Here is a 24,323-nt window from a genome sequence, read left to right as displayed (position 1 = left end):
GATGGGGGACCTTTTCCCGATGGGAAGAGGAGTTGGAGGGGAAGTGGGGTCTCCCCCCTGGGAATGCTTTCAGGTATATGCAGATTAGGGCATTTGTTAAGCGGCAGGTGGCGGAGTCCCCGCTGCTGCCGCCTAGGGGGGTGCAGGATAGGGTGCTCTCGGGGACTTGGGTCGGTGAGGGGAGGATCTCGGCAATTTATCAGGTGATGCAGGAAGAGGAGGAGGCCTTGGTGGAAGAGCTGAAAGCAAAGTGGGAGGAGGGGCTAGGAGAAGAGATCGACGATGGGACGTGGGCGGATGCCCTGGGGAGGGTGAACTCGGCCTCTTCTTGCGGACGGCTCAGCTTAATTCAGCTGAAGCTGCTGCATAGGGCGCACATGACGGGGGCCAGGATGAGCCGGTTCTTTGGGGGAGAGGACAGGTGTGGGAGGTGTTCCGGAGGCCCGGCGAACCACACCCACATGTTCTGGGCATGTCCGGCTTTGGAGGGGTTTTGGAAGGGGTGGCGGGGACTTTGTCCAAGGTGGTCGGGTCCAGGGTGGAGCTGGCTGGGGGCTCGCGATCTTTGGGGCAGCATCGGAGCCGGGAGTGCAGGAGGCGAGAGAGGCGGTACTCTGGCCTTTGCGTCTCTAGTAGCCCGGTGCAGGATTCTCTTACAGTGGAGGGACGCGAAGCCCCCGAGCCCGGAGGCCTGGATCAATGACATGGCCAGGTTCATCAGGCTGGAGAAGGTCAAGTTTGCCCTGAGGGGATTGGTACAAGGGTTCTTCCGGAAGTGGCAGCCCTTTCTCGATTTTCTGGCGGAGGGTTAGAGGGTGGTCAATCTCAGCAGCAACCCGGCGGGGGGGAGGGTTCGGGGTTTGTTAAGGGGGTTTGTTTTTGCTACGGTGTGTTTGCTATTTTCTTCTTTTTTGTATTGTGATTAAGTTATTAATTTATTGCTTTGTACTGGGGGGGGGGGATTTCTCTTTGTGTTTATTTCTACACCTTGTTTACTTTATTGTTGGGAGAAAATTTGTTGTTGAAAAATTTGAACAAAAATTATTATTTTTTTAAAAGTTAGGTGGGGTTATGGGGATAGAGCGGGGGAGTAGGCTTGGGTGGTGGGTTCTTTCAGAGGGTCAGTGCAGACTCGATGGGCCGAATGGGCTCCTTCTGTGCTGCAGGGATTCTGTGGATTCTATGGACAGGTTGGGCCTGTATTCATTGTTTAGAAGAATGAGAGTTATCTTGTGAAATGTATAAGATCCTGAAGGCAGTTTGAAACCAAGGGGTTTCCCATTTAAAATGCAAATGAGAATTATTTTCTCTCAGTGTCGTGAGTCAGTGGAACTCTCTTCCCTGGATGGTAGTGGAGGCAGGGTCATTGAATATTTTTAAGGTCGAGGTAGATACACTCTTGATGAACAAGGGAAAGAAGCGGTATCTGGCGGGAGGGGGGGGGGGGGCGTAGATATGAAAGTAGCGTTGGGACCACAATCATGCCGAACCTTTCTCAAAGGGACACTGACATGACAGTGGGGGCAGCAATACAGTAGAATCTTCATTATCTGTTATTCAATGAGTGGGGCCGGTTAACCGGGAGTTCCCTTTACCACTGGAATGCTGTGCGTTACCTGCAGCACAGACTAATAGGCAGCAAGTGCCCAGGAAGTAAAGAACATCAATCTTTCTACTTGTAACCTTCAACAGTACATAAAATAATACGGTGGAGGTTAGTTGCTGCATCCTGTGCATCAGTGTGACTGAGACACTTAATGGATTTTCTAAGCCCAGAGAAGGTAAAATTTAGCTTAAGAGGGAACGAGGAGGGGTTTCACTGGCGATGGCGCCCGTTCATATGTCACTTTAAGGAATTAACCTCAGCAGCTAAAGGGTGGGGAGGGGGGGGGAGGGGTAGTTAGTTGATTAATTGTTTTCGGGTTGAGGGAAGGATTGTTAAACCTTAATTAAATATTTTTTTTAATGTATTTTATCACAAACATTTATCAAAACAGATTACAGCAAATAAACACCCCGGGAAACATACTTCCCAGTAATCTATTATACAGTCTGTACAGATTTTTCCCTTTTTCATCATCCCCCCACCACGATGACACCCCTTTTCTCAAACCCTCCTGCTGAGCCCCTTAACTCATATACTTTACCTTCCCCAACCACAGGAAGCCGTACAGGTCACCAAACCAGGCCGCTACCCCCGGCGGCGATGCCAACCGCCACTTCAGTAAGATTTGCCGTCGTGCAATCAGAGAGGCGAAGGCCACAACAAATGTTAATTAAACATGAGTAATGTTAATTGTGTTACATTTTGGAAAAGCTAATATAAGTATTTATTTGTAAAAAAAAAAAAATAATGGTGCACAAGTACGGGTTCCAGATATCAGTGTAAGTGGTCCTGATTGGTAAGGTGACAATTCAAAATAGAGGAACATTAAAAAATACAGATTAGTCAAGAGCTCTGGTTGCTGGAATTCCAGAGAGCATAATGTTTACTGCATGATGAAGTGTGCAAAGAGAAAATAAAGATTATTATTCTAGCTCTGATCATTCAAAAATAAGTGATTTACATGAATTTAATTAAAAACTCAAATTGTGCCAATAATATCAGGCAGGCTTCATTCCAGCTGTGGGTGTGACTGGTCATTCTCTTTTTAAATTTAGAGTACCCAATTCTTTTTTACCAATCAAGGGGCAAGTCAGCGTGGCCAATCCACTGACCCCGCCCATCTTTGGGTTGTGGGGGTGAGTTTAGACCCACGCAAACACGGGGAGAATGTGCAAAGTCCACACGGACAGTGACCCGGGGACAAGATCGAACCCGGGTCCTCGGAGCTGTCAGGCCCAGGGTGGCCATTTTCGACAATGAGAAAGTTTAGGGAGGTGCTGAAGAGGAAGTGTGTAGCCAGAAGTGTCAGTCATTATAGCAGCGTGCCACTGGTGGTGGGAAACACCATTGGATAACTTTACTGATGATGATGATGCCCATTTAAGCTCTGCTTACACAGCAGTTATAGCTGAGGCCTCAGCAAGATTATTTCATAGAATCCCTACAGTGCAGAAGAAGGCCATTCGGCCCACCGAGTCTGGACCTTGGAAAGAGCACCCTACCTCGGCCCACTCCCCCCACCCTCCCCCAGTAACCCCACCGAACCTTTTAGACACTGAAGGGAAATTTATCATGGCCAAACCACCTAACCTGCATGTCTTTGGGCTGTGGAAGAAACCCGGAGGAAGCCCGCGCAGACACGGGGAGGAAGTGCAGACTCAACACAGACAGTCACCCGAGGCTGCAATTGAACCAGAGTCGCAGGCGCTGCGAGGCAGGAATGCCTTAAACACACTTGAAGCACCTCTTGTTGTTCAGTTTCTGCTCCCACTTAAAAAAGCCTTTCATGGCGTGCATGCCAGGTCGCACTGAACATGAACCCATGAGCAGATACAATCGCGATGTTTAAGAGGCATCTTGACCAATGCATGAATAGGATGGGAATAGAGGGATATGAACCCTGAAACGACAGAAAGTTTTAGTTGAGACAGGTATCGTGATTGGTGCAGTCTTGGAGGTCCGAAGGGCCTGTTCCTGTGCTGTATGGTTCTTTGCTGTTCTTTGGTCTATGTGTGAAAAGCATCATCCGGGAAATTGGTGTTATGAGCCAGGGTTTAGAGAAACCCAAAGTGTATCATGGAGTTCACCTGAACTTCGAATAGATTGTGGTTATGGGGAGCACACAGGCCTACTTTATAGGCGTGATGAAACCGCAATTTTAAATTAAAACAATGTTTATTTATGAAACCAGTTAACACTTTATAAACCCACAGTAAACATCTTAACAACTATCAACACCAATACATCCCCCAAAGAATACAGTACTCTATAAGTAACTCTTAATCTTTCCCTGCAACATCCATAAGACAAAAAAGAACACTTTTTACAGAACGACATCAGGTTTAACTTTTCTACTGAGAGCAGTTACCACTTTAAAATCACCAAATGAACATTCTTTAACTTGCAGGGATTCATACACATCTTGCTGCGACCACAGCTTCTCCAAATCTAAAACAAAACTAAACTCTGTAGCAGACAGCCCAAAGCGAAAGTTAAAAGCAGATGACAGCCCAGCTCCACTCACACTCTGACAAGACTGATAAACACCCATTTCTTAAAGGTACATCCACTACAACTATTTTATAAACACCTATTTCTTAAAGGTACTCTCACATGATGTTGGCCACACTGATTTGTGCAAATACTGTAAGTGCTACTGATTATAAAAAAGGACAAGTCACACAAAATCAACTGACCAATCAGGTCAGTCAATTTATTTCCCCCAAAAGGTACAAATCAGGACCAGCAACTACCGCAGAACCAACCAAATCGCTCACTTTCTCTACAATGCTACAAATTAGAACCAACATCCATCACAAAACCAACCAGCCAAATACCTCACAAAACTATTCGCTAGATGCATTTACTGACCACCTTGTTTCCCTGCAAAGCCCACTCAATAAGTGTCATTAGTAATAACGTTAAAAAATATTAAAAATTACAGTGTTCTCAAAATTAGCTTATCCATAAAGTCATCCATTGTTCGTTTCCCAAAAGATTTCCCATCCACAGTCTGCCTGTCTCCCTGGGCCCTAAACCTTGAACTCTGTTGCGTTATTCCTCTGTTCGCAATGTGTTTTGTGAACCTTGCCAAAATGAAGAGACGCCCCTAAGTATGGCATTACAGACGGGACAGGGGTTAGTTTAAGCAGCCCTGATTTCTCCACTCACTACCCATCCGTAGTGAAGTGGGGAGGTTTAGGGAGGGGGTACCAGCTTGTTGGGCCCAGGTAGCTGAACACATGACTGGCACTAGAGGCACAGTGAAAACTAGGGGTGATCAGGAGGTCATAACTGGAGGGGCGCCTAGATCGCAGAGAGCTGTTGGACTGCAGAAGGCTACGACAGGGAAGGTTGAGGACACGGAGGGACTTGAAAACAAGGAGGACGTTTTTGTTTGATCGAGATGTTGCCAGTCCGGGAGCCGTTATTGGTCCGTAAATACATGAAGTGAGGGAGTTAGGTACTGGTAGTGGGAGGTTTAGATGGGTTTCCGTTTACAGAGGACGCAAGGCCGGAGACCCTTGGAATTCTCTGCTCTTCTCCACCCCCCAGGCACTGATGCGGTGCATTCCCAGGTCACCAGCATCGTTCACCTCAAACTAGTGCCAAACAGTGCTGAACTCGGCAGGTCACACCCAGCCTACCTGGGAGCATTGACACGAGGGATCAGCTCATTTAATATGGAGAATATTACTCCCACTCGTTCTTTCTCGAATTCCACACCATCAAAATATTCAGTGATTACATGTGAACTCAAAGCGGGATTTAGTTCTCCAGTCTGCAATAGCAAATTCTCCCGCAACATCCTGGTTAATGTTAGTGAAAGCAGATGGTCCAAGCACGAAGATTGATGAAGGCTTTTGTTAATCGCCTCAGTCTGCCAAGACTGCAGTACCAACTATTTTACTTAATTTTCCAGAACAAGCTTTGACTGTAGGTAGTTAGTGCAGACAAAATTAATTTTGCACTCAGGCGTGCATGGAAGACATTCTGCAGAGGATAAATTAGCTGGAAAAAAAATCAGAGTTGTTGCAGGATGCAGGTGACAATGTCACGAAGCGATTATCACCTTTCTGCTGATTTTCCCTATAAGGAAACACTGGGCGCGATCTATCGGCCTCGTCGCGTCCGACTTAGGACGCAGCAAGGTCGGTAAATTTCGTGAGAGGTCTCTCGTGAGACTTAGTGTTCGTTACGCCTCACAAGATCTAACAAAATCTGGATCTCGCCGTCACTGGGCGTGATCCAGATTTGCATAGTCAGATGAGTAGTTAAGTCTCTCTTGAATATGTCTGCGCTGGAATTACCCAAAGCACGGGATCAAATGGCCTCGCCTCAGAGACTCTGCATAGCGCCGTTCAATACTGGTTCTCACAAACGAGGACCATGTCTAAACGGCACTTGGGGCGTGGGAGGGGTCTTCCAAGCGATTGGGGGCCCCCAGGTGGTCGAGCTCTGGGCTGATTGGTACCCTAGCACTCCCCATGTCACCCGGGCACTGTGGCACTGCCAGCCTGGCACCCTGGTAGTGTCACCCAGGTCCTGCCCTGGCAATGCCATGGTGCCCAGGTGGCACTGCCAGGCTGGCATGGGCACTGCCAGGGTGCCAGGCTGGCAGTGCCCCTCTTGCCCAACCAGGGATCGGGCCAACAGATGCCCTCCTCTGCAGAGATGGGTGTGAGAGCCTCAAGGACTCCCTAATTTAGAAATGGCTCTCCGATCTCTTCCAACACTGACAAGCGGGGGCTCGATGGTGCAGGAAATGAGTCTAAGTGTGTTTCTCGCCGAAGCCCGAAAAAGAGTCCCATTTAATAACAAGGTCGTTTTCGCCGCTGCAAGCGCCGGGCGAACGCCCCACCACCAAACGTGCCCAAAACGGGACCCTGCTTTTTTTCTATCAAATCGTGCTTGTTCTGTTTGAAAGCTTGATGTTATTTTGTAAAACGGGAAGGAGGCATTAGGAGAGAGTAATCAGTAAAAATGTGCAACTTACCATAGTTGAGTTAATCAACATCAGTTGGGCGCCCGTCTTGGATGAGAAATTAGAAATGGAAATGTATGTTGTTACTGTCTCGCACTATTAACATTCCCCATTGCAGAATTGATGCCCAGAGTGCATTAGGAATGTGAATTGATTACAGACATACAGCATTACAACACAAGTAAGCATTAGCAACGAAACCAGAATAATCCAACCTTCACTCGATTTTCTTTGCCTATTTGTTAAAAAACTACATGTAATCTGTCGATGGTAGAATTGATGTTTAAGAGTTTAAATATTGTTTCCTTTTATTTTACTTTCATAAAGTTTGTTTATAAAATGACCATGCCCTATTTCGTTTTTTCTCACTCCTGGAACAAATTGATTTTGCTGCACTATCTTGAAATGTTACGCATTACGCATCCTGGTCAGTATCATAGCCAATATTGAGGGTTGACCAGGCGTCCGTAACAGTAAACACTCATCTGGTCCACTCGTGTCCATTTGGAAAAGGAAGCCTGCCATCCGTACCTCGCTGGCCTCATGAGTCTCTGGAGCCATAACAATGCGTTTGACTCTTACCTGCCCCCTTATCCTAACAAGCCACTCAGTTCACGGGAAATCAGTGATGGGCAACAATTATTGGCCTTGTCAGTGACACCCATATCACATTAAAGGGATGGCAAGATTAGGATTGTTCATAGCCTTGAAAATGACACACCCCACATTAATTGGTTGGCAGGCTGTTGGAGGCATCATCTATTTTACCCTTGAAGTAGTGAGGCTGGTAGGTGAGGGGGGAGGTAATAACTTGGATCCCCAGACTTTCTTCTTTGAAGTTGTACTGTTGGGCGAGCCATTTTTGTCGGCCCTTTCGAAGTGGCAATTTGTGCAATGTATGATGTTCCAGGCCTCAGGCGAGGGTGATGACCCTCGGGCAGCACGGTAGCATAGTGATTAGCACAATTGCTTCACAGCTCCAGGGTCCCAGGTTCGATTCCCGGCTTGGGTCACTGTCTGTGCGGACTCTGCACGTTTTCCCCGTGTGTGCGTGGGTTTCCTCCGGCTGCTCCGGTTTCCTCCCACAGCCCAAAGATGTGCAGATTAGGTGGATTGGCCATGATAAATTGCCCATAGTGTCCAAAATCGCCCTTCGTGTTGGGTGGAGTTACTGGGTTATGGGGTTAGGGTGGAGGTGTGCGGTTGGGTAGGGTGCTCTTTCCAAGAGCTGGTGCAGACTTGATGGGCTGAAGGACCTCCTTCTGCACTGTAAATTCTGTGACTGCTAACGCACATTTACAGCCACAGTCAAGCCACCAAGGATCATTTTCACCACCCTGTCCTTGAAATTTAGTATGGGTTCAGCAAACTTCACCTTGCGCAACCATGAGTTCTTCTCCACATCAAACCGCTGTTTCCCACGGGTAAGGATGTCACATGACGTTAATGCTCGAATAACAACAACAACTTGCATTTATATAGTTTCCTCAAATGGAGTAGAGAAACATCCCAGGGCAGTTCACCGGAACAAACAAAATTTGACGGTCAGGGGTCTAGAGCTGGAGGAACGCAGAAATCCCAGATGGTTGTAAGCTGGAGGAAGTTGCAGAGATGGGAAGAAGCGAGTCCACAGAGGGATTTATACAAGATGACGACATTGTCGAGCCCATCACCGCCGCCAGTACCTGTTACAGGACCTTCAGCAATTCTATCTCAGATGTATGTGGACAAAGCTCAGCTGAAAAGTGCCTTTGGGATTGGTTGTCACTCAGGTTTTCATTGCATTTTGTAACAGAATGCAAACCTCTCCCACCTTTCAAATTTAATACAGAACAGTTGTGATCTAAGGCGGCACGGTGGCACAGTGGTTAGCACTGCTGCCTCACGGCGCTGAAGATCTGGGGTCAATCCCAGCCCCGGGTCACTGTCCGTGTGGAGCTTCCACATTCTCCCCGTGTCTGCGTGGGTCTCACCCCCACAACCCAAAAGATGTGCAGGGTAAATGAATTGGCCACGCTAAATTGGAAAAGAAAAGAACAGCTATGATCTCTCCTTCCAGAACCTTCTCCCCTTGGTTTTCTTTAAGCCCTGTGCTCGCGCTGCGCTAAAGCCTGCTTGGCATCGAGATCTCTGCAGCCAACTGAAAACTGTTATCTTGCATCAGTTCTGAAATCTTCATTTGATACTTACAGCAATTCCGCGCACTGCTTGGTAAACACCGTGGGAGGGATTATTGTGCGTTTTTTAATGGTGTCACACGCATTGTGCTCACGGATTAAATTTTATCTTCAAGCTTCACCACCCATCACAAGGTTTCCGCTTTGGGACTGTTCGAGAGAGCAGCGCAGAGGCCTATGTAAAGAAGAGCTTTCCAGAGATGAATGAGTATATGAGAAGATATGACGTGCCAACTACACCAGATGGTGTGAAATACTTGAAGTAAGTACTCTGTCCTATTCCACATTATCAAACTCCTTTGTCTCCTTGATGTCAGGCAATCATATGCGCACTGCTGCTGCTGCTTTCCTCCCTGAATGTTAAGTATGTGTCGTGAAGCTTCTTGTATCACAAGGACAGCTCAGTGAATACAATATATCGGAAATACTTAGCCGGTCAAGCATCGACTGGCAAGGGGGGAAACGGAGTCAACAGTTCAGGTCGATGATAATGTTTGTCCATGTTATGATGCTCACTTGTTTAATACCTGCTGGTTTGTGCTCCACTTCAACTATTTTTTTAAAAGCCCGTTGCAAGCATGCATAGGGGATCTAGTGGCTCAGCGGCTATGTTCCCTGTCTCTGAGTCAGGAGCTCTGGGTTTGAGTGCCACGCCAGGACTTGAGGGCAAATGTGGCCAAGTAGGTTGAGTGTGAACCTGTAAATGCACACGTCGATGGTAGAGCAGTAAGCCATGCGTTGGAAGGAGCCTCGACTGTTGCTATCCATAACGCCACGATACAACATGCATGTCTCTGTAGTTTCAGAATTACAACACCGACAGCCTTTCTGGAGAGAGTGAGAGAAGGTTCTTGTCTTTGTTTGTAACGTGTAGTGGTTCCCCCGTAGATTCATTCATTCAGGTTCTCTGCGGTTTCCGGAATACAGCACTCAGCGCCATTCTGGAGAGGGAGAGAGAGCAGGTCCATGTCTTTCTGTGTCGGGGACTCAATGGCTTCCTCAGGTCTCTGAGAAACATCCCACTGGGATGGGACCCAATCACCGCCTGTTACCGGGCAGAGTACGGCCTTTCAGTCAATTCGTTGGCCAGTCAATCAAACCGAGTCCCACCTCATCTCTCTCTCTGGGGCCGAGAGGTCTGAAGCTCCTGTTGAGGCTAGCAGAGGCTAGCAGAGTGTCCCCTCCTGTACCGTCTGACTTCCTCATTCTCTCTGCTGCCTGACATGAAGATACATGTCCATTAATCAGTCATAGATCAGAAATAATAACGACAAAATAAAAGAAAGGGGAAATAAGAGAATAAACAGAATGGACCCTTACAGGGGGCAGACAAGAAAGTGGAGCTGAGACAGCCAAATCAATCGCTATCTTATTAAATCGGCGAGCAGGCTCAAATGGTCTACTCCTGCTCCTAAATTCTATGCTCGGTGTACAAAGCCACGTTGCCACAGCAACCGACTTCCTCAGTGAAATGTTAACACAGCCCCATCCGAAGTATGTGAGCTTCATGTTCAAATATGCAATGAGTGAGTGGCCTTTTTTTGTCTCAAACACTATCTGATCAGAATAAATTTTATTGGTGGATTTATCCTTCACAGCTGCCAGTAACGTTGAGAGATTATTTCGACTGCAGGGTGACAGTCTCGGGGTAAAGGGCCAATCATTTGGGACTGAGATGAGAAGAAATTACGTCATGCAAAGGGTTGTGAATCTTTGGAATTCTCCGCGTGTGGATGCTCCACCGCTGACTGTATTTAAGGTTGGGGAATAGACGGGTTGTGGGTCTCTCAGGGAATCAAGGGATATGGTGAACAGACAGGATAGGGGAGTTGCAGCAGCCCGCAATCAGTCACGATTGTGTTGATCAGCCCAACGAGCTCGACAGGCCGTCTGGTCTACTCCGGCTCCTCTTTATTGTGCTTTCTGTTCTTGGAGCCGACAGGCTGTGCCAGACAGGAATTAAACATGTTGACCGCACTCCATTCCCTGGGTCCACCTCTACTCCGTACTGCTTCCACCTGTGCGTGGGAGCTGGGCGACGCGGGCAAGCAGAGGGACTGCTAGAAATGTGTTGTGGGTGAAATTTAAAGGATGGAAGCTATTCACATGCTGGTGGCTGCATAAAGAGAGCAAAACAGAATCACATTTTCAGCCCCCGTTGCCTTCGCTAACTTGGGAAGGCAAGAAATATATAAATTAAACCAATATTCAGGTATGATGCAGAATCATGGAGGAAAGTGCCTGATGAAGGATGAGAACAGTTTCATTGTGCAGCAAGCTGTCACAATCTGGGATGTGCATCCTGAGAGGGTACAGTCTTGGGATAAGATTGAACCATAAGTTTCCAAAGAATTGAATAAATTCTTAAAGCGAAGACATGTGCACGACCGCGAGGTAAGACGACGGGGGTGTTACAAATTGGATAACTGTTTCAAAAGAGCTGACACCGAGACAATGGACCATGTTGTCATCGTTCTGCGACTCTAAGAGCCCGGCCTTTTTCGCGCCCGCTGAAGTGGGCGTTACCCATTCGTAAGCATTCTGGGGCTCCCAGCCCAGGTGTCACAGTGCAGAACACCTCTCCACCCAGGCTTGGGTTAAAAGAAACAGTAAGGGGAGGGCAGCACGGTGGCGCAGTGGTTAGCTCTGCTGCCTCAGGTGCTGAGGACCCAGGTTCGATCCCGGGTCACTGTCCGTGTGGTGTTTGCACATTCTCCCGGTGTTTGCGTGCGTTTCCCGCCCCCCTCCACAATCCAAAAATGTGCAGGGTAGGTGGATTGGTCACACTAAACTGCCCCTGAATTGGAAAAATAAATAATTGGGTACTCTGAATTTATTTTGAAAAGCAGTAAGAGGTGACGTGCCCTTTGAACGACTAGTCATTTTCTGACTGGTCAGTAACTTGGTAACTGATCTGCAACCATTACAACCTGCACCACAACCCACACACTGCTGCCACTGTCAATCAGAGCCTAGCTGCACAGAATTCCTCAGATAAACACAGGCAGGCATGGATCCTGATTTTATATTTGTGTAGGTAGGTCACATTGAATGGGTAGGTAGGTTACAGGGAGCAAATGGGTGGGTCATAGTGGGTGGGCATGGTCACCCTGAAAACACACATATACCGGAAATTCACACTGCACATCTCTGAGCAAAGTACGGCAGTGCAAAAATCCATGACACTGACCCTCCTTTTTGGTAGCTAAGTGGCCCCTGAGAAAACACATTTCAGAAACATCGGAAATACTCCGAAAGCAGCCAAACACTCTTGCTGTTGTTTCGCTTTGACTTACTTTCACATTTAACTCCATGTCTGCCAAAAATTGGTCATGACGATCTCTCGAAAGGTTCCACTTATGCCGTAACTAATGGAAAAGGGGGCGGCACGATGGCGCAGTGGTTAGCACTGCTGCCTCGCGGCACCTAGGACCCGGTTCGATCCCAGCCCCGGGCCGTGTGGAGTTTGCACATTCTCCCCGTGTCTGTGTGGGTCTCGCCCCCACAACCCAAAGATGTGCAGGGTAGGTGGATTGGCTACGCAAAATTGCCCCTTAATTTGGAAAAAAAGTAACGAATGGAATATTCTTTTGATTGTCCCTTCTCATTGACACATTGTGGTGATAAATCTGAGTGAAGTGCTCAGCCGTTTTTGATAAGAGCGTGCTAGCTTGTGGTGTGTAATTGACGGTAAAATTGTGATTGTGGTAACTCCCCAAAATGAAAATGGTGCAAACAAATGTCAACCTTGGGGGGATTTCAACCCTCTATACCACCTCCTCCTTCCCCAATGCCCCATCGCCCCCATGCCCCAACCTCCAGAAAGTCTTGAGATTTTTGTGTGATAAATTGTCGGACTCTGGCGCAGAGGTCAGTTAACTGATTAGGGTTCAGCCCTGAGACTCAGTATCAGACAATGAGGCAGCAGTGGGCTGCAGATTGAGGTGAAGGGGGAGCAGCAACCAGGTTCAGCCAGAAACAGGGAGTGGGTGGGAAAAGAGCTTAACCCAACTGACCTTGTTGGGATCTTCAACACCATCTCCGTATCGATCAGTGCTCCAATTGCTGCTGCCTCGGCACCCTCACAGTCCGCCATGGTGCAAGTTGGGCTGCAACAATTTATAGAGACACTTACCGCTTGTCACAGGAAAAGCAGGAAGTGTTTCTGACATTCAGTTTTGCCTTCAATTGCTCGAGAACGTTGAGCCTTCAGTTAATCTCCTCGCAGTGGTGAGAATTCAATTCCCCTGCCATTAAAATGTACTGCATCGTGTGATAAACAATACTTCCGCCCCTCTCATGTACAGTATTGAGGATTGACCATTTGGTCTTCATGCCCTCTCAAGTGCCTATAAGTAGTGTGTCACGAACTGATAGAAAGCCTTTCCTTCAAGCTGTACCTGTGCTGCGAATCTGTGTGTGTGCATGTAGCCCCGTGCTCACTTCAAATCTATGAGCTGTTCATTTTAAGACTAGCCCAGTAGACAAGCTTAGTCCTGAAAAAGATTGTCGACGTGATGCGGAGATGCCGGCGTAGGACTGGGGTGGGCGCAGTCAGAAGTCTTACAACACCAGGTTAAAGTCCAACAGGTTTGTTTGGAAGCACTTGTTTTCGGAGCGCAGCTCCTTCCTCAGGTGAGTCACCTGCTGAAGGAGCTACGCTCCGAAAGCTAGTGATTCCAAATAAACCTGTTGGATTTTAACCTGTTGTCAGACTTCTTACTGAAAAAGATTAGAAGGTTCGATTATTATGGAAACTGCTGCTGAAATTTGCTTGGGTAGAAGCGATAAAGGTTTTCGCTAAAATAGCGATACAAGGATGAAAGGCAAATAAAAATAAAGATACTTAAGGATGAGATTCAAATAAATCTCTCCGAGATGCTGTTCGGGCTCATTACTTGAAATCCTTCTTTCCGAAGGAAAGGGGTTGAAACGGTTTAGCAGCTGCGATGGCTTCTGTCGCTGAAATGTTGGAGTTTGCAGGTGGACTGAAAAAGCAGAACAGGTGAGTGAAGGCTCCTGGTTTTACTTTTGTGGTAGCTCTTGATAGCCGGGGGGGGGGGGGGGGGGGGGGGGGCCGGTACCGTAGCACAGTGGTTAGCACTGTTGCTTCACAGCACCAGGGACACATGCTCGATTCCCGGCTTGGGTCACCGTCTATGCGGAGTCTGCACGATCTCCCCTTGTCTGCGTGGGTTTCCTCCGGGCGCTCTGGTTTCCTCCCACAAGTCCAGAGAGACGTGCAGGTTAGGTGAATTGGACATTCTGAATTCACCTTCAGTGTACCCGAACAGGCGCCGGAGTGTGGCGACTAGGGGCTTTTCACAGTAACTTCATTGCAGTGTTAATGTAAGCCGACTTGTGACACTAATAAAGATTATTGAAAAAATTATAGTGCAGCAGTCCAATAGCTTTTTCTGGAAACCTCCCTCAGTCTTTCCCGTTTGGAAGAGTTTCTGTTTCAAGGTGTCTCTCTCTCGTGATGCTCAAGGCGACTGTTCCTTTAGGCAACTTCCAGCCTTTTCTTACAGGAAGCTCGCTGCTCCCAAACTGAGATATTATGCTTCCAAACTAGGAATTGGCCTTTCAAGCAGCCTTTCTCCCACTTGTTTGTTTTAAAAGCTTTTAATTAAGGCCCTTATCAGTTAGTTGTCATTGTTGTGAAAGAAGCCCAGCAAGTGAAGCGATCTCACTTACGCTTGTGAAACACTCATTGAATCATGCCTTTAGTGATCCTTTTTGAGATCAGCAGTTTGATAAGACTTTGGAACCAACATAAAGGTGCCGAGTTGTCTTTCCATGATTCCCTTTGCTGAACAAAAACGTTTTTTTTTTTCTTTCGCAGACCTGTGCTGTTCAAAGCTATGTAACCATAACTGTATGTTCGTGACTAACGCGATTAGCACCAGTACTCTACTTAAATGAGATCAGACCTCAACCTGACGGGCAGAAGGCATCATCTCACCCTCTATCTGTCTGACCTACACTCTACATTTGATCTACATTTGTGATCTGTGTGGAGTTTGCACATTCTCCCCGTGTCTGCGTGGGTTTCACCCCCACAGCCAAAAGATGCGCAGGTTCGGTGGATTAGCCACGCTGAATTGGCCCTTAATTGGAAAAAACTAATTGGGTACTGTACTCAAAATGTATTTTTAAAAATGATCTATATTTGTACCCTGGTGTGGGATTTGAACCCACAACTTTCTGACTCAGAGGCACGATTAAGTGTTAGTATTGAGTCAGAGCGGAGCTGTTTTCCTAAGTTGAAACATTCCATTGGATATTAGTTTCAGAAATCTCCCCGCTTCTGACGGCCGATCTTCGCAGTAGATTAGAATAAACACCATGCAAAATATTTTCCTAACTTTGCAGATTAATGTTCTTTGAATTGCAATGGCGTTGCATATTTTTCAGCTGAAACCTATGGCTTTAGAAATAATACAAGTTGGTTTTTCATAAATTATTTTTCAATAAAAGTAAATTATATATTGATTCAAAAGGTGACACTTCATTTTGCATTTAAAAACCTGTTTATTGATAAATCAGATGAGTGATTGTGTCTGGTGCTATTCGTTGAGGGAACTATGAAGATGATAAAATGGGGTTGGTAGACCAGGATTATTGCTTCCCTGAGACTCTCTGCATCCGCTCCTAATCAATTGATTGCACATTACTGACAATTAATAATTTTATTCAATGACTTCAATTCCAAGATGCACATCACCGATAAATGTGGGATGTAGATTTTGTGCACAAGGCAGATTCAATCGAGGCATTCAAGAGGAAATTAGATTAGTGTGGCACAGAGGGTAGCTTTGCCACCTCACAGCGCCAGAGATCATATTGAATTCCGGACTTGGGTGACTGTGTGGAGTTTTTTTTTTAAGGAGCAATTTAGCGTGTTCAATCCACCTACCTTGCACATCTTTGGGTTGTGGGGGCGAAACCCACGCACACACGGGGAGAATGTGCAAACTCCACACGGACAATGACCCAAAGCCAGGATCGAACCCGGGACCTCGGCGCCGTGAGACTGCAGTGCTACCACTGCGCTACCGTGCTGCCGTCTGTGTGGCGTTTGTACATTCACCCAGTGTTTCCTCCCACAGTCCAAAGATGTGCAGGTTAGGTAGATTGTCCATGCTGAATTGCCCCTTAGCGTCCAGAGATGTGCAGGTTACTTATGGGGATAGGGAGGGGAGGGAGGGGGGGGTGGAGCAGGTCAATGTACCTGGGTAGAGTGCTCTTACGGAGGGTCAGTGCATACTCAATGGGCCGAATGGCCGTCTTCTGCACTGTAGGGATTCTATGATTGTCTGAAAAAGAAGAATGCGAAGGGTAGCGGGAAGGTGTTGAATTGTTGAATAGAACTGCAGTGGTTGAATTGCTTCTTCAACGCACCAGCACCAACCGGACAGGCCGAATGGCCCCCATCTGTGCTGTAACCATTCTGTGATTTCATGTGGAAGAACTCTTTCAAAGGCGATGGGGGAAAAAATAGATCACTATTACTCCTGTTGAATTCAACTGTCCTCAGGAAAGCACTTAACAGAATGGTAGATGTAAATGCGGAATAAACTATGTGCTGCTGATTAAAGCTGTAACTTCTCAACCTAGGACTGATCCACAAAGTCTTGATGCCTTTATAATGGACAAAGCGCTGTTAGATTACGAGGTCTCAATCGATGCTGATTGCAAGCTGCTAACTGTTGGAAAACCCTTTGCGATTGAAGGTATGCATTTCTTTATGTGCAATCAGATAAGCGGACAGCAGATCTTCGCCGGGATTGCTCGCGTTTGCAAGAAGGAGGGGGATTAATGCACAATAATTTGAAAGGAGTTTCTTAATCCAACCCCCCCCCCCCTCTCCCAAACCACCGTAGAGGGAAGGAGGTATGTTCATATTTCATTATGAGATGTGGGTGTCACTGGCAAGGCCATCCCTAAGTTCCTTTGAGAAGGTGGTGGGAAGCTGCCTGCTTGAACCCGCTGCAATCCACATGGCGCAGGCCCCTTCATCCTGCTGTTCGGCAGGGAATTCTAGACTTTTGACCCAGGGACAGTGGTATCGTTCCAAGCCTGGATAGTGTAGGCCTAGGAGGGGGAGGTGGAGGTGGTGGTATTCCCATGCGCCCGCTGCCCTTGTTCTCCTGGATGGCATGGGTCATGGTCATGGGTTTAGAAGGCGTTACCAGGCAAGTCTTGGTGAGTGGCTGGAGTGCCTCTTATAGAGGGTATACACTGCTGCCACTGTACGCCGGTGATGGAGCGAGTGAATATTTGAGATACATGAGTGAATATTTAAGATAGATGATGTGCCATCATGCAGGCTACCTTGTCCGAGATGGTGTTGAACATCTTGAGGGTTACTGGAGCTTCACTCAGCGTTGCACGTCTCCATCCAGGATCTTGGATCAGGGTTTAGATTTTCTCTGGTCAGCATTTATCTAACCCCTGGTTGTATCTGTTATCACCCTTGCATGTTATCGCCCCCCCCAAAAAAATAATTCATTCTTTTGAATTTGAGCAGTGTCAGTTCAAGCAGTTTTGATGCTACTAAATGATTCATGAATGAATACGCTATCTTAAAGCTAACCAAACCATCCCAGTTTGCATCTGTGTCATACCTTGAAATGCTTCAAATTTGTCCTGCTTTCCATTTTAAGTGGATGCATGTATTTGATTAATTTTATATTAAAGTATTGCAGAAAATCAAAATTCATGTGATTTATCTCTGGAAGTGGTTACTCTGCTGAGATGTCAGATAATTCAAGTATTAATCTGAATACCTATTAATCTGAATGCCGAGTGATTTAGGTCTGAAACTTAACAAATTCAGGGCATGTACCACACGTGTCTTATTCATTATGAAGTTGCTGAATTCCCCCTCAGGATACTAATCCAAGAAGGGGAAAAAAAAGCAAAGAAAAATGTGGAACACAAATAATCGGATGGTTAATTAAAATGAAGTTGAGGTATGCAATGGAAGTAAAAATATAAATGGTAAGCGACGCGTCAGATTGTCACATGAAGATATGGGTTCAACGACAAGGAAAATTAGGAGAAAGGTTAAGAGGAAATATAACTTAGGAGAGGTTACTGATCGAGGTGTTAAGATTCAAAACAGAGGTATAAAAGCCAACATAAGTGTACTTTACCTGAATGCTCGTAGTATTCGGAATAATGTAAATGAGTTGATGGCGCAAATCATCGTGAATGACTATGATTTAGTGGCCATAACTGAAACATGGTTAAAGGATGATCACGACTGGGAGTTAAATATCCGAGGGTATCAAAATATTCGGAAGGACAGAGTGGATGGTAAGGGAGGTGGTGTAGCTCTGTTATTTAAGGATGACATTTGGGTGGAAATCAGGAATATTAAGGTGAAAAGTCACTGATAGGAGTAGTCGATAGGCTACCAAATAGTAACGTTATGGTGGGGCAGGCAATAAACAAAGAATTAACTGATGCATGTAGAAATGGTACAGCAGTTATCATGGGGGATTTTAATCTACATGTCAATTGGTTTAACCAGGTCGGTCAAGGCAGCCTTGAGGAGGAGTTTATAGAATGTAGCCACGATAGTTTCCTAGAACAGTATGTAATGGAACCTACGAGGGAACAAGCGGTCCTAGATCTGGTCCTGTGTAATGAGACAGGATTGATCAATGATCTCAGAGTTCAGGATCCTCTCGGAAGGAGCGATCACAATATGGTGGAATTCAAAATACAGATGGAGGGTGAGAAGGTAAAATCAAACACTAGTTGGGGCAGGAGGGTAGCATGGTGGTTAGCATCAATGCTTCACAGCTCCAGGGTCCCAGGTTCGATTCCCGGCTGGGTCACTGTCTGTGTGGAGTCTGCACGTCCTCCCCCTGTGTGCGTGGGTTTCCTCCGGGTGCTCCGGTTTCCTCCCACAGTCCAAAGATGTGCGGGTTAGGTGGATTGGCCATGCTAAATTGCCCGTAGTGTCCTAAAAAGTAAGGTTAAGGGGGGGGTTGTTGGGTTACGGGTATAGGGTGGATACGTGGGTTTGAGTAGGGTGATCATGGCTCGGCACAACATCGAGGGCCGAAGGGCCTGTTCTGTGCTGTACTGTTCTATGTTCTATGTTCTAGTGTTTTGTGCTTAAACAAAGGAGATTACAATGGGATGAGAGAAGAGCTAGCTAAGGTAGACTGGGAGCAAATACTTTCTGGTGAAACAGTTCAGGAACAGTGGAGAACCTTCCAAGCGATTTTTCACAGTGCTCAGCAAAGGTTTATACCAACAAAAAGGAAGGACGGTAGAAAGAGGGAAAATTGACCATGGATATCTAAGGAAATAAGAGAGAGTATCAAATTGAAGGAAAAAGCATACAAAGTGGCAAAGATTAATGGGAGACTAGAGGACTGGGAAAGCTATAAAGAAGAGCAAGATAGATTATGAGAGTAAACTTGCTCAGAACATAAAAGCAGATAGTAAAAGTTTCTACAAATATATAAAACAAAAAAGAGAGGCTAAGGTAAATATTGGTCCTTTCGAGGATGAGAAGGGAGATTTAATAATGGGAGATGAGGAAATGGCTGAGGAACTGAACAGGTTTTTTGGGTTGGTCTTCACAGTGGAAGACACAAATAACATGCCAGTGACTGATAGAAATGAGGCAATGACAGGCGAGGACCTTGAGATGATTGTTATCACTCAGGTGGTAATGATGGGCAAGCTAATGGGGCTAAAGGTAGACGAAACTCCTGGTCCTGATGGAATGCATCCCAGGGTGCTAAAAGAGATGGAAAGGGAAATTGCAAATGCACTAGTGGTAATTTACCAAAATTCACTAGACTCTGGGGTGGTCCCGGCGGATTGGAAATTAGCAAATGTGACACCACTGTTTAAAAAAGGAGGTAGGCAGAAAGTGGGTAATTATAGGCCAGTGAGCTTAACTTCGGTAGTAGGGAAGATGCTGGGATCTATCATCAAGGAAGAAATTGCGAGGCATCTGGATGGAAATTGTCCCATTGGGCAGTCGCAGCATGGGTCCATAAAGGACAGGTCATGCCTAACTAATTTAGTGGAATTTTTTGAGGACATTCCCAGAGCGGTAGATAATGGGGAGCCAATGGATGCGGTATATCTGGATTTCCAGAAAGCCTTTGACAAGGTGCCACACAAAAGGTTGCTGCATAAGATAAAGATGCATGGCATTAAGGGTAAAGTAGTAGCATGGATAGAGGATTGGTTAATTAATAGAAAGCAAAGAGTGGGGATTAATGGCTGTTTCTCTGGTTGGCAATCAGTAGCTAGTGGTGTCCCTCAGGGATCAGTGTTGGGCCCACAATTGTTCACAATTTACATAGATGATTTGGAGTTGGGGACCAAGTGCAATGGGCACGATTCTCCGCAATCACGATGGGTGGGAGAATAGCGGGAGGTCCGCTCCCACACCTCCCGCTATTCTCTCCCCCCCCCAAATGGTGAGTCCGGTTTTGCGACACGCCGCTCGGAGAAACGCGGGCCGCCGTTTTTCACGGCAGCCCGCGATTCTCCGGCCCGGATAGGCCGAGCGGCCTGCCGTTCCCGGCCTGTTACCGACGGCGGCAACCACACCTGGTCGCTGCCGTCGTGAACATGGCGCGCCAGGTAAGTGTGGTGCCTGTGGGGGGCGGATCGGGGACCGAGCACCACGACTGTGCTCGGGAGGGGACGGGCCCGCGATCGGTGCTCACCGATCGTCGGGCCGGCGTCTCTAAGAGACGCACTCGTTCCCCTCCGCCGCCCCGCAAGAACAAGCCGCCACGTCTTGCTGAGGGGAAAGACGGCAACCGCGCATGCGCAGGTTTGAGCTGCCCAACCCGCGCATGCGCGGCTGACGTCATTAGGCGCCGCCGCCGCGTCATTCTTGGCACACTGGGCCTTGAAGCCAGGGACAAGGCCCGGCCGCCGAGTTTCCCAGTACGGCCCTCCTATCCCCCCGGGGAGGGGAGAATAGGGGGCTAGGAGAGGCTCCCGACGCCGTCGTGAACCTCTCCGGGTTTCACGACGGCGTCGGGCCTTGCGGAGAATTCCGCCCATTAATGTGTCCAAGTTTGCAGACGACACTAAGATGAGTGGTAAAGCAAAAAGTGCAGAGGATACCGGAAGTCTGCAGAGGGTTTTGGATACGTTAGGTGAATGGGCTAGGGTCTGGCAGATGGAATACAATGTTGACAAATGTGAAGTTATCCATTTTGGTAGGAATAACAGCAAAAGGGATTATTATTTAAATGATAAAATATTAAAACATTCTGCTGTGCCTTTTTGGGTCCAATAAAATTGAATAACTGTCCCTTGTTTACTGATGAAACCTTTCCAAGTTGTAAAAGCTCCTTACTTCATTGAACAGCTGAAAAGCCAAGTCCCCATATATCTCCTAATGCAAATGTTTAACCACAACCTATTTACTTATCAATCAACTTCACCATGGGTTCTTCTTACAAATACATACGTTAACAGACTTACCCCTTTTATCTATCAACTCTCACAGACAACATGGGCGAAATTTTCCCCTACCCGGCGGGGCGGGGGTCCTGGAGTAGCGGAGTGGCTCCAACCACTCCAGCATCGGGCCTCCCAAAGGTGCGGATTCTCCGCACCTTTAGGGGATAGTGCCGCGCTGGAGTGGCTCCTGCTCCGCCAACGGCCTTTGGCGCTACGGCGGTCGCTGTGAGTCTGCGCATGCGCCGGAGCGTCAGCGGCCGCTGACATCACCACCGGCACATGCGCGGTGGAGGGGGTCTCTTCCACCTCCGCCATGGTGGAGGCCGTGGCGGCGGCGTAAGAAAAAGAAGTGCCCCCACGGCACTGGCCCGCCCGACGGTCGGTGGGCCCCGATCGCGGGCCAGGCCACCGTGGGGGCACCCCCCGTGGTCCGATCGCCTCACCCCACCCCCCCCTCCTCCGGGACCCCGGGGGCCCGCTCGCGCCACCAATCCCGCCGGCACAGAGGTGGTTTAAACCACGTGGGCGGGAGAGGCCTGACAGCGGCGGGACTTCGGCCTATCGCGGGCCGGAGAATCGCCGCAAGGGGGCACGCTGATCGGCGCTGCGTGATTCCCGCTCCCGCCAATTCCCGGGTGGCAGAGAATTCCGGCCACGGCAGGGGCGGGATTTACGCCGTCCCCGGGCGATTCCCTGACCCTGCGGGGGGTCGGTGAATTCCGCCCCATGTCTCTATCAACCTTTCCCCGGCTTAATCAAATCATTTATACCCGCCCGTAAACACATACACACAGCCTTCTTTACAGAATAACATAATGTTCCTCAAATATATTAACAAAAATAGCATCCACACACAACATCCGATATTGTTCTATTGGAGAAATAGGAATGTTGGTCAGTTTACCCTTCTGAAAACAACAATAACACCAACGTTTGTATATATAAAACCTTTAATATAAAAAGCTATCCCAAGGCAGCTGGTATATTATGAAGGATTACAAGAAGAGATGAGCAAAAAGCCAGAATCAGAGGGATGTAGAAGTCCTGGAGGGCTGTTCGAGTGATAGGGTAACAAAGGGACATGTTCCAAGTATGTGCTGGCATTAGCAATGTGACTTCTTTGCAAATTGGTGTATGGAAAAGAGAATTTTAAACCTTGCAACTTGGTAAAAGCAGAGGTTGCCAAATCAGTGCCCTAACTCCTTTAACACGAGGCGAAGGGTTTACATAAATTCTCCAGCTTATTACTTGAGTTTCTGGCTTATTCCAGTATCACTTGGAGCTACACCCTGCACTTCGCCCCTCCAATTCCCCAATTCACATTGACACATTAAACAGATTGGATTGTTTAGCAACAATTACTGGCTGCACCATGGACTAGTAATCAAATGGTAATTATTTCTCCATGACCTTGCATTAATTAATTTCGCACAGCTTATTATTGGTCACTGATCCATCATGACACCTTTGGTTAATTGCAAAAAGAGAGAAGCGAGCCCTGAATTGGGTAGCACTGCTCTTGCATGCGGCACAGCGTGGCATACGAAAAGCAAGCGCCCAAGAGCGATTTCAAGGCATTCGCCTCACCTTTAATTTCAGATATTAATTAGAAACCGCCCAAGCTTCGCTCTCATTATTTACAAAAGTGTCAGACTGCCTTGATGTAATTTGCTTCCTTGCAATCTCTCGGGGACGCCTCCGGACTCTTGGATCTGTTGGGATAACCAGAAGTAGCTTTCGCCATCTTCTTTTGCCGTCGTAACTGATTCATTTCCGCTGTAACTTCAGGCCAGTTCCTTGCGGTGTCAGCAAAAACACTGATCGCCCTGCTTATATTTGACCGTTCCTCTTTCCTAGGCTACGGAATTGGCCTTCTGCAGAACTCCCCGTTGACACCAAACATTTCCGAATTAATCAGCCAGTACAAGTCCGACGGCTTCATGGACACGCTGCATGACAAATGGTATAAAGCCGTACCGTGCGGAAAAAGGAGCTTTGCTGTGACTGAGGTGAGAAATCACGGGAAGAGATGTATTTGGTATTTACTAGGCCTGCCTAATATGTTTCACCAGGGAGTGCTACCGTCGGTACGTTCCCTCTTGTAGCCTGTTATGTTCGACTGAATTGGATTGGACTGCAGTTTCCACTTGAACGCACAGTACTTTTCAGAAAATATTAACAACCACTCAACAAGGGATTCACAAGGGAGAGCTGCCAGTGTGAAAAATTCCTCATTCCCAATGCTGCATATTATCAGCAGCAGCCTTCTACCGTAATCACATTCCCCAACACTTAAATGTACACCTGCCCGTCTTATCCACAGTGATCTTTCAGTTTTCTGTGGCGTAACTAAATCATTTAAATTTTATTCCATTTGAATTTTTCAGCTTTGCGGGTCCATGTTCTGTGGCAAACCAGGGAGGGCGGCCATGAACGCCTTTTCTCGGATAATAAAGTAAGAACGTACGGGAGGGGGGTGTGTAGCACGGTGGTGCAGTGGTTAGCACTGCTGCTTCACGCCACCGAGGCCAGCGGGTTCGATCCCGGCCCCAGGTCACCGTCGGTGTGGAGTTTGCACATTCTCCCAGTGTCTGCATGGGTCTGACCCCCACAACCCAAAGATGTGCAGGGTAGGTGGATTGGCCACGCTAAATTGCCCCCTAATTGGAAAGATAAAAGAATTGGGATCTCTAAATTTGAAAAAAAAAGAATGTATAGAGCTGCAGGACGGAGGAGAGGGTGTGGCACGAGGTGAATTGATCCTTCGGAGAGCTAGCACTGAGACAATGGGCTGAATGGCCAACTGTGCGCTGTAACTATTACTGTGGTTCTGAACTGCCTTGGATGCAGGGCAGAGGCAGTATTTCTAATGAACGAGAAAAATAAATACCTGCATTTATATAACGCCCTTTGGGACCTCAGTGCGTCCCAAAGCACTCTACATGCAATTAAGTAGCTTTGGGGCGTTGGCCACTGTTGCATGGTAGGAAATTCAGCAACCAATTTGCCCCCGGCAAGCTCCCCCAAATAGCAATGTGATAATGACTGGATAAACTGCTTTAGTAACATTGGCTGAGGATTAAGCATGAGC

The 24,323-nt window shown here is 47.4% G+C and overlaps 1 protein-coding gene across 1 annotated transcript in view; it reads left to right on the top strand.

Moving 5' to 3' along the window:
- Window positions 1-24,323, top strand: part of grin3a (glutamate receptor, ionotropic, N-methyl-D-aspartate 3A) — a 159,668-nt gene that overhangs the window by 117,469 nt on the left and 17,876 nt on the right. The window contains exons 4-6 of the mRNA XM_038804211.1: window positions 8,884-9,029; window positions 16,388-16,503; window positions 23,090-23,241. Coding sequence (XP_038660139.1) covers window positions 8,884-9,029; window positions 16,388-16,503; window positions 23,090-23,241 — 414 coding nt within the window. The remainder of the gene's footprint in view (window positions 1-8,883; window positions 9,030-16,387; window positions 16,504-23,089; window positions 23,242-24,323) is intronic.

Source organism: Scyliorhinus canicula, chromosome 8 (assembly GCF_902713615.1).
Source record: "Scyliorhinus canicula chromosome 8, sScyCan1.1, whole genome shotgun sequence".
Classification (NCBI taxonomy): Eukaryota; Metazoa; Chordata; class Chondrichthyes; order Carcharhiniformes; family Scyliorhinidae; genus Scyliorhinus; species Scyliorhinus canicula.
This window is presented reverse-complemented; position numbering and strand designations above follow the sequence as displayed.